Source organism: Plasmodium vinckei, assembly GCF_900681995.1.
Source record: "Plasmodium vinckei vinckei genome assembly, chromosome: PVVCY_14".
NCBI lineage: Eukaryota > Apicomplexa > Aconoidasida > Haemosporida > Plasmodiidae > Plasmodium > Plasmodium vinckei.
In genome coordinates, this window is record NC_051306.1 from 1,271,728 (window position 1) to 1,283,209 (window position 11,482).

Genomic DNA, 11,482 nt, shown 5'->3' on the forward strand with positions numbered 1-11,482 from the left:
ACACATTTTTTTATTTCTTTAAAAACACAAAATAGGAAAGTATGCTATAGAATTGCAAAGATATATATGAATATTTATAGAAAAATATTGTTTATTTCGTATAATTGTTTGTATGCATATATTTTTTTTATGATTTTTATAAATTTGATTTTTATTAAATATTATAATGCATATGAATATATTATTTGAAACATTTTCATTATAATTTTTCGTTATTTTGTTATTTGACATATAATTCTTTTCTTATTAACATTTGTCTTTATATTGTCATTTTGTTTTTATTTTGTTGTTATAATTTTTTTTTTGCATCCTTTATTTTAGCAACTAATTTTTCAAGATTTTGGTTATATGCTTTCTGTGTTTTGTTATATTCCCCCACATAATATATACTACACAGGTTATCATATTTATTTATTTTTTTTTTTGAATATTTTTTACTTTTTGTTTATCCTCCGTTATAATATATAAAGATAGTTGTCTTTGTCTAAATTAAAATATATTTATAAAAAAAGCACACACACATTTTAGTTTGGCATTAAAATAACCAATTGGATATTATGAGTATTAAAAAAAATTGAAAAACCATGAAAACAAAACACAAAATTGTGTTGTTTCACCTTTTTCATATGCCAAAACCCATTCAATATAGAGAACGCATATAATGTATGCATAAAAATGGGCATTATACATACACATGTATGCATATATAATATTAAAATAATTTTAATGCAAAACATTTTATATTTTATGAAATATAATTTATATATTTTGGTATAAAATTAAAAAGCCAAATTTTGCTATATTTTATTTTTTTTTTAGTTTTTTATTAAGAAAAATTTAATGGAAATATCATTCGGGAACCAACCATGTATATATAAACAAGTTCGTGATATTTTATATTGTCTAGAAATTAAAAAGACTAAAAAATTAAGAGATAAAATAAAATAAAACTATATTGTTTTTATTATTACAATAATAATAAAGCGATAAAAATATAAAACCAAAATACCACAATTTTGTAAATTTATTTATCCTTATAATAGTAAAACCAAATACATTGATTAAAATTTTAAAAAATAATTAAACGATATAATTTAGTATAAAGTAAAAGAATATATATGTGTGTACGAAAAAAATCACATGAAAAGCGGGTTTGAAATTAATAAGAATAAAGAAGAAATAGATAAAATAAATGAAACAGAAAAAGAAAAAAAGAATGAAATAAAAAACAATGGTGAAATGTACGACGATCAGGTTGATAATGACCAGAAGGATTACAAAGAAATGGGCTATGAAAAAGTGAATTATATAAAATCAGGATACAAAAATGATGAATATGAAAATTATGAGTTAACCAAAAGGGAGTCCGATGATGGAGGGCTCTCGAGTATCAATAGTAAAATAGCTGGAGTATATCCACTTTGGAAAATCGAAGAAATAAAGGAAAACAACGAAAAGGACATATCTTACAATAAGGTTTCCTCAAATAATATACAATATAGTGAAACTGTAGGAAATGAATATATAATATTAGATAATTTTGTAAAAGATGAAAGAAAAAAAAAGAAAAAAAGTAAAGACCAAAATGAAGAGAAGCACACACCATACACCAAAAAATTCAAACAAATAAAGATAGAACATAATATGCGTAATAAATATAATCAAATATCAGGATTAAATACAACCAATTATTTACTAATTCCTGATGGAATACGACATAAATATACAAAGACTTATTTATTTCAAATATCAAAACGGTTACTTGTAATGAAAAAACCTTGGAGGTTACCAAAAAATGTAGAATTACAAATTAATAATGTATATCATTTATCAAATTATATAAAGGTTTTAGAAAGAGTGTCAAGTGAATATTTAAATGATTCTCCTGTAAATTGTTATTATAAGGGCTTAGATTTATATAATAAAAATGTGTTTGCAAATATAGATTATTTATTAAAAAAAGTAGATATAAAAAAATATCCCAAAAATATAAAGCATAAAAATTTAATAAAAATAAATGAATGTTATTATGATTTAAATACATTTGGGAAATCGCCAAATTCTATGCTTTATCAATCTTACATAATTTGGGATATACATGGTAATTGTTTAAGTTTAGAACAAGAATACGATCATTTTTTTGATTCTCAGATTATGGATTATAATTTTGGTGAAAAAGATTATCCAAATTTAAAGTATATATCTAGTATTTGTAGTTCTATATTATTTTGGTTGAATTTAAATCAAAAAGACAACTTTTCTATTATCAATTATCATAAAAATTGTTCATTTACTTTGTTAATATTTTCATGTGTTATGCTTGCCCTTGATAATTCTTTAACATTTCATGAGATTCAAGAAACATTATATAAATCATCTAAAATGGGAAGCTCATCTGATAATGATACTGAAACTGATATTGGCAGTGATTTTGAAAATGACATGAATAAAATAAAAGAACTAGGTATACACGAAAAATATTGTACTGAATCTAACTATTTGTTAAAAGAATATGAATATCTATCTAATTATGAAAATTGTAATAACCAAATTGATATTTTAAATAAAAACTTAGATGATATTGAATATAATGAAGCCCTTTGTAAAGTCTCATCGGAAAAATTGGATTTGGTTCATTATAACAGCACGTGTGAACAAAATAAATATAATAATAAATTATATCATCGAAATGAAGACGAAAATGTTTTTAACAATGTATTGGAATCTAGAAAATATAGCAACTTCAGCATGAGTAATAGTATTAATGAAATTAGATATGCTAGAAATATATATACAAATGAGAAAGGAGAAATCAAAAATACATCCAATGATAATAATAAAGAAAATATTAGTCCTTTTAAAAAAAAATTTCAATATCATACACTGAATCTAGGCAGTAAAGATAATATAATATATAACGATACTGAATTAGATAAGACAAAAAAAAAAAAGTTAAAAAAAAATATTTCCAACTCTTGGGGATTTGGCTCACCTAATCTAGATACACATAAAAATAAAAGTAAAATAAAAGATCATCATTTTTGGATACCATTTGATTATTGGAAAGCATCACATAAACGATACTTTTTTTATATGTATGAACTAATTAAAAATAAAAATAAACAAACTAAAAATACTCCATACAAATTAAAGAGTATAATTTTTACTGATTATGTCATATGCTCATTGTCAGTAGAAGTATATGAAGTTATATATAAAGATAATAAATATTTTTCTTTTAATGATTTATCGAACACTCAATTAAATATTGGCAATTCTACTGATGGAAACCAAATATATAGTGATAAAAATTTTTCAGATATTATGTATACGTCTACTGATAATGAATGTACACAAGACGAAGTAAAAGACAAAACAAAAAATAAAAATAAAAAAAAGGTTGAAAAAAAAAAGAAGAGAAAAAAAACACCTTGTTGTGACTGCAAATTTGGCTTTACAAACAGATCTTCTATGTCATCTTGCAATCAAGATGATGATAAAACTGAAATAAATGAACAAGAAACTGTTGATAATGAGAATAAAAATAGTAGGTATAAAAAAATGTACGATTTAAATATTCCCTATATAGATGAAAAACAATCATCTGATTTATCTTTCACCAATAATAGACATCATAAAATTAATTATCAAAAAGTTGGAAATACAGATAAAAAAAAGGAGCCCAACATTTATATAGGGGATAAGGGTTTTCAAGAAGATATAATAAATAATACTAATTTAAAACAAGACAAAAATTCAAATTGGAATGTAAAGAAGGCAAAATCCACAAGTAACATAGAGAGAATATGCTCATCTTGTAATTTGCCAAAATCGTCAAAATTTCATATCAATAAAAGAAAAGTAAAATCATTAAATAATTTATCAAAAAATTTTGAAATGTTTGATAAAATTACTTTAGAAAATGATGAAAAAGAGGATTATTTACTTTGTAACAATAACTCTATTTGTAATTGTAGTATAAGCAGTCATAATTACAATAAAAATAACGATAGTTTTTTGTTTGAAGAAAATAGTAAAAACAATTCGCTAGTTAATGGAGATTCTGCCACTATGTTTGAATCAAATTCATTTATCAAATTGCCATCCCCAGGAAATAAAGAAAATAATAGTTTCAAAAAAAATCAAAAAGAATCTACACAAATATCTGGAGAAGAAGATAATTTAAACTTTGTTACAAATAATGAAATTAGGGAATATAATATTTTAGAAGAAAATAAATACCAATGCAGGGATATAAAAAAAGACAAACTATATAATACGATAAAAAAAAAAGCGAAAAATGAAATCTTTAATAATAATGAGCTTGATGAAAAATTGTTAGGATCATGTACAAGACCTGGATATGAATATATATTAAAATGCAACCATTTAAATTATAATTTTATTTCATCTTATGAGAAAAACAAAAAAAAATATGTAACCATCGATTTTACTCATGACTCAGAAGGTAATGAAAAAGAACATATTATATGTGGGGATATTCTTATATTAATTGGTCATAAAAATGCGGATAAATATCACAAGGGGTTTTGTACGTCATATTCTTTTCATACTGGATTTTTAAAAGGTTCGAATTCTGAAATTATTCATATAAGAAAAGAAGATATGGATATTAATAGCAATTATGAAAATTATATTCCAGATTCATGTAAATTGTCTATGATTTTAGAACCTACTACTAATAATGATAATATAAAGGCTTATAAAAAGATATTAGTGGATAATAATAGAATCGAATATTTGAAGGAATTACAAAAACATGAAGAAAACAATATTTTTATGAATACAGAAATAAATAATCCATCATTTAATGAGGATAAAAAAGAATGTGACATTATTAATATAGAAAGTGAAAATAATAGTGATAGTCAAGCTAACAAAAATGAAATTCTCACAAATAATTTGAAACCGAATGCTTCAACAAATGTAGATAGTATTGAAAAGCAAAAACAAAAACCTTCACTTGATGGAGAAAAGAAAAGTAGAAGAAGCATATTCCAATTAATTAATAAACAAACTAAAAGTGGAAGTATAGAAAATGAGGAGAATCAAAAAGGAGAAGAAGACCAAACCTCGAAAAGCGAATCTTTTAAAAAACGTTCTGAAAGTTCGGAAGATGCAAATCAAAAAATGGGAGAAACGAAAGAAATAAAAGAAAATGCATTCAATAATATTAGTAATAATAAAAAAATGGAATTAAATTCAAGAGTAAACTATAATATATATGCATCATTTAGTGAAAAGGAAACTAAATCAAAATACAGTACATCTAACATAACTCAATTGCTATCGTCACTATTTGGATTCAAAAATAGAGATGATAAATTTTCATTATTAAAAAAACAAAATGCAGGATCTTTATTATCTTCGAAAAAAACATTTTCAAATTTAATTTCGTTAAATGATTTTTTGCAAAGACAATATGAAATAATATCAAAACCATCAGAAAGTTTATCAAATTTTGTTTTAAGCCACGTAAAAAAAGTTAACATGCCATTAGTGCAATATTTAAAAGAAATAACTTATTTGTCCAATTTGGAAATATTTTTATCTTTAAAAATATGTAACAATGATATTTATAAAGCCTTGAAATTTATTGAAATAACCTGGGGTTTAGATACTGTAAAGGGTGATAGCAATAGGAAAGATAATAATATTATATTAAATGAAAATAGTAGTAATGCTACTATTAATAATTCTAAACCTGATACCTCAATAGTAAACGATTTGCCAAAATGCGGTGAAGAAAAAATTAAAGATCCCATACTTGAAGAAAACAATAATAAAATTTTATCAATTTCTGATAAAATCCCGAATATATCTCAAGATATAAAGTCCACAGATATTAATAAAATAAATGTTGAAACTTCTGATAAAGTAAATAAAGATGAATCTATAAATAATCAAAATATAGAACCGTTATGGAATAAGAATAATAATGTACTTACAAATGAAGAAAATTGTAATAATAAAGACAGCTTAAATAATACTATTAAAATACAGAATGAAGAAAGTGAAACATTGCAAACTGAATGCTTAACAAAGCATGGAAAAGGTACAATAAAGGATTATGCAAATATATATGAGAGTAAAATACAACAAAAAAGGGACTTGAACTCACATTATGCTAACAAAAAATATATAAAAAATAAAGATACACCAACGGTTGTTACACATGAAAGCGATATCAAAATTTCCAAATTTGAAATTGACAAAGTAGAATATGAAAAAGCGGACAGTATTGAAATGGTGAAAGAAGAAGAGACGAAAACTGAATGTATTGAAAAGAAAAATGAAAACATTTCAAGTATATCAAGTAACATAAAAACAGATGATATTCCTTTACAAGAGGATAATAATATTAATGATAATATTAGTAATAATATATTTAAAAAATTAGAAGAGAGTAATTTTTTTTATGCAAAATTACCTAGTGGTGATTTGGTTAAGTTAAAAGTCCAAGATCCACATAATTTATATGCTCATGATAATGCTCCTTTATTATTAATTGAATCCGTAAATCTTTCAGAAAAATCCATAAATATTCTAGATGCATTAATAAACGAAAAAAAAAATAATAATGATATAAAAAACAATACTATAACTAGTGATCATAGTGTAAGTAATTTAGAAAAGACATATAATGAAATAAATAAAAAAACGGAAGTGGTTGAATCTATAAATAGCATTGAAACAGAAGAGGGATCTACTATTTATAAAACTTACAATTCCACCGATTTTAGATCGTCCATTTCAGGAACAAATTTTAGGGAGAGAGAATTTTCGACCCAAAAATCGGAGGATATACTTTATGAGAATTCGAAAGAGAAAAGGATCGAAGAAAAGGTTGAAGAAAAAAAGATAGAAGAAAAGGTTGAAGAAAAAAAAACAGAGGTAGAAACAAAAAAGACGATGACAAAAAAGGCACCGACGACTAGACCACCGATGAAATCGACTTCCGCAAAAACTATAATAAAAAAATCAACACAGAAAAAACCCCCACCACCCCTTCCAAAATCATTAGCAAAAGCTGTTCCTACCAAAGAAGCGATTGAACCGCAACCTGCCGAAATATCAAAGAAAGATTGTAGCAAAATTATAACTACTTCTAAAAAAAATGGAAAAAAAGCGCCAAGCCTTCCAGCATTTCTTTTAAATAAAATGAGTAGTGGAAAATCAAAAGGTGTTTTAAAAAAATGTCCACCAGGTCTATGCTTAAAAAAAGCAGGAGCGCTTGAAGAAAAAAGACCACTAGGTATTAAATTACATTGGCAATTATTACCAACACATAAAATTGAAGGAACAGTTTTTAACGAAATAAAAGCTCAAGAAGTTAAATATAACTTAATAGACACAAAAACTGTACATAAATTATTTTCAAGAATAAAACAAGAAAAAAAAATTGTAAAGAAAAGTGTAGAAGATAAGAAAAAAAGTAATGAAGAAAAATTAATTACAGTTCTTGACAGAACAAGAGCACAAAATATTGGAATATTATTAAGATTTCCAATGAGCACACAAGAAATAGTAGATAAAATAAATGTATTTGATTTAGAAAATATTAATACAGAGTTTTTACAAAAGGTGTTACATATATTACCAACAAAAGAAGAAAGTGATGGAATTTTAGAAAAATTAAAAGGTAAAGATGTTAATGAAGAAAGTTTTCGAGATGTTGAAAGAAAATTAATACCTTTTATTCATTCAAATAAAATTCAATGTAAAATTGAAATATGTTTATTTTCATTAAAATATGATAAAATAATAAATGATATAAATAAAGATTTAGATACATATGATCAAGCAATAAAAGAAGCAAGATCTAGTCCACGTTTAAGATCTTTATTAAAAGCTGTTTTAAAATGGGGAAATTATGTTAACTATGGAATAAATGATAATCAAGATTTAGTTGCATTAGGATTTACTTTATCTTCTGTTTTAAAATTAACTGAATTTAAAGCATCATTAGATAGTTCTATTACATCTTTACATTATATTACTGTTAGTTTGTGTATTTCTTTACCCAATTTAAATATGAACCATTTAGAAAACGATTTACAATCTGTCTTATTAGCATCTAAGATGTCATCCGAATCTGTTGATATTATGTTTGCATTATTAGATAAAGAAATAAATTATATTAAGACACAATTAAATTTTAATTTTGAAGAAAAGTTTATGGAAAAAATGAAAACAACTTTGCATGATAGTGAGACCAAATATGTTAAATCTATGGAGAGATATCAGGAAATTAAAAAAGAAGTATATGAATTAGGAAAATATTTAGGCGAAGATATTCCAAAAACAGGAAATCTAGAAAATATATTTATTATTTTATCATCTATTGTTAATAATTTTACAAAATGCTATAAAGAAATTTCAGCAAATACAAAAAAATTTGCAATTATGTTAAATGATGAAAAAATGTTAAATGAATATTATAATGTTTTTAATAAAAATAAAGGTAAATATTCAAGTAATTTAAAAAATTCTAACACGGCTAATAAAAACTCAATAAATGAAACTAATAAAGAAAAAAGTATTGTAAAAACCAAAGGCCCATTCAAAATTAAAATAAATAATACTAAGTCAAGTGCTAAAAATAATAACGCTAAACCATCCATGTTTCAACTTAAAAATATGCTGTTTCGAGATATTCAAAATGCAGCACTTAAAAAAAATACTAATACAAGTTCTTTAAAAAACCAAGACGACAAATCTATTGATGAACAGGATAATAAAAAAGACACAGACACAAAAGTTGCAGAAAATCTGAAAGATGCAAATAATACGGAAACCGTCGAAAAGGAAGCTAAAGATTTATCTTCAAAAAATAACGAGAACAATGGAAAGGAAAATAGTCAAGAAATTTCTTGCGCCGAAGCATTGCCCATATCAGTTGATGTGCCTACTGTTTCCAATGATCCTAATGGTAATAATAAAGAGGATGATAGTAAAAACAATATTGTAGCAACTTCCCCTATTCTAAATGAACCCTTAAAAACTGATCATTTAATTAATGAAGAGGGAACTAAAGACAAGGAATTAAAATAACATTGGACGTAAACGAAAATGTGTGTAATCAAAATAAACGAACTTAAAACTGATTAATATTTAATCGTTTATTTAGTAGTTTCCCTAAACAAAAAAAAAATTGCTATTGGAAAGTCAAAGCTATAATGAACTTTTCAGTGATTTATAGAATTTGTTCTAAATCAAAAATGCACAGATAATCAGGTTTATTTAGTTTGTAAATCTTTAGCCTTTTTCCTAGAACAATTGAACGATTCCTTAAATGAATATATAATACGCAAATGAAGAGATGATATATTAATCAGGGCAGTGTAGAATTATGTGTTAGTGGACGAGATAGGTGTCAGAGAAGGAATAATATTAGTATGATAAGTAGAGGCTTATTATATTATTTTTTCACACACAATTCCTTTAAATTATATATATTTCAAAATATTATAACCTTTGGCAGCATTATTGATGATCCTTTATTTGTTGTTTAAAATGGTGTAACAAGTAAAAAATTAGTTTTCATTAAATACCGAAAAGATGAAAAGCAAACAAACTAAACTGGCTAACGCTATTTTATTAATTCTACAAATCGTAAAACGCATAAAAAATGTTATGTTATTTATGTGTAGCCTATTGTACAAGATGTAACATAAACATGATTACATTAATAAATATTCAAAAAGTTATATGTATTTATAAACAAATTTGTTAATATTTTTTTTATAACAATAAATATGTCTATCTTTAAATTTATGAATATGCTTGATTTAAAATAAATCATGATTCATATACATTTTGTTATTTGCTTATATTATTTTTTATTAGTATATTTGCACATTTTTTTATGGAATATTTTAATTTTTACAACATTTGTTTTATGTTTTTTATTTATCTTTTTTTGAAGGAAAAGCTTAGAAAGGCTTTAAATAAAAAATCTTTAAAAATTATATTTGTTGATATTTTAAAAAAATGATACTCATATTTTGAGGTTGTAAGCAATTTTGGGGGGTGTTGGTTCACACATGCATGGACGTGTGCGCTAATGTTTATATTAGTCTTATTGAATATGTTTATTTATGTATAAATAGAACAATGGGGAAAATAAAAAAATTAAATAAATCGCTATTTGCTTATCTTTTTTTTATAACAAAAAATTACATGAAGTATATTATGGGCATGTTCTTTACTCTGTGTGCATGACGATTTTATATGACACAGGAAAGTATTGCATAAAAAAAATAATATTTCCATTTTTTATTTATTCCTTATACCTTACAAACCATATAGTTTTACAAAACTATTTTCTATACAATTTTTAAAGACCTTTACCATTATCCTTATGCTTATACATTTTTTTTTTAAGAAATGTATATAATATTAAAGTGCCTTTAAGGAATACAAATGTTGAATTATGCATAAGTACTTGAAGAGTAACTTTATACGTTTATTAAATTTTTACAAAAAATAAGCATCTGTAAGAATTATTAAAATAATATATTTAATAATTTTGTAATCATATATTTTGTCTCTGTTATCTTTATAGGGCACATAGTGAATGGTTGCTATTGCTCTGCAAGCATATGTGCATATATGTTATTAAAAAGAATGGTGAATAATATTATTGTATAAAGGTATTAATACATAATAATGGTATACTTAGGCGAATATAAAAGTATACCAATATTTTTTTAATGCTTTTGAAGAATTTTTCATTTGCTTGGAAATAAATATAAAACAATATTGACTTATTTTATTTAAAAAAAATGAAAAATATTCTTTATTGGGCACTAAGTTAAATTTCATAAAGGTTTATTTATTTTTGAAATATTTCCAAGAATGGAAATAATAATTTAGCAAAAGGAATATTAAAAATAAAACTACGTAAAATAAGATAATGCAAAAATAGAAAGGCGGGAATTTTATAAAATAAGGATTAAAGAGTAATAGGCTAAAATATATAGTAGCGTACTGTAACACGGGAAAAAAAATTAAAAAAATATACAATTATTTATTATACATTTTATTACATATTACGTATATTATAATATAAGCAATATTAGCAATAAGTAAATAAATGAAAAAAAATAAATTAATTAAAAATCAAGCCATCATTAATAAATTAAAGGAATTGCCAAGTAATACGTAATTTTTTTTTGAGTATATTTTTGAAAAAAAAATAATGTAAAAAAAGTTTTCTTTTTGTATTGTATACTATTATATTTTTCTTTGTTATGCTTAGAATTATAAAAACCATTATAAAGTTTTAGTATTTTTTCATGTATATTTTTGCATTTTTTATATAAAATGCATTTTTATGTTTTATACTTTCATACAATTCATAAATTGTATAACCTAAATACATGTATTATGCAAATTTATATCTATGCATATATATGTGTATGTATCTTTGCGATTTTTTATTTCTAAGTTGATTTTT

The 11,482-nt window shown here is 23.6% G+C and overlaps 1 protein-coding gene across 1 annotated transcript; it reads left to right on the top strand.

Annotated features, from left to right (window-relative positions):
- Positions 1 to 1,140: 1,140 nt before the first annotated feature.
- PVVCY_1403680 (formin 2, putative) lies at positions 1,141 to 9,075 on the top strand (the record flags this gene model as incomplete). Its single annotated transcript, XM_008624662.1, has 1 exon — positions 1,141 to 9,075. One exon carries the CDS (start codon positions 1,141 to 1,143, stop codon positions 9,073 to 9,075), a length of 7,935 nt encoding a protein of 2,644 aa, XP_008622884.1.
- Positions 9,076 to 11,482: the final 2,407 nt, after the last annotated feature.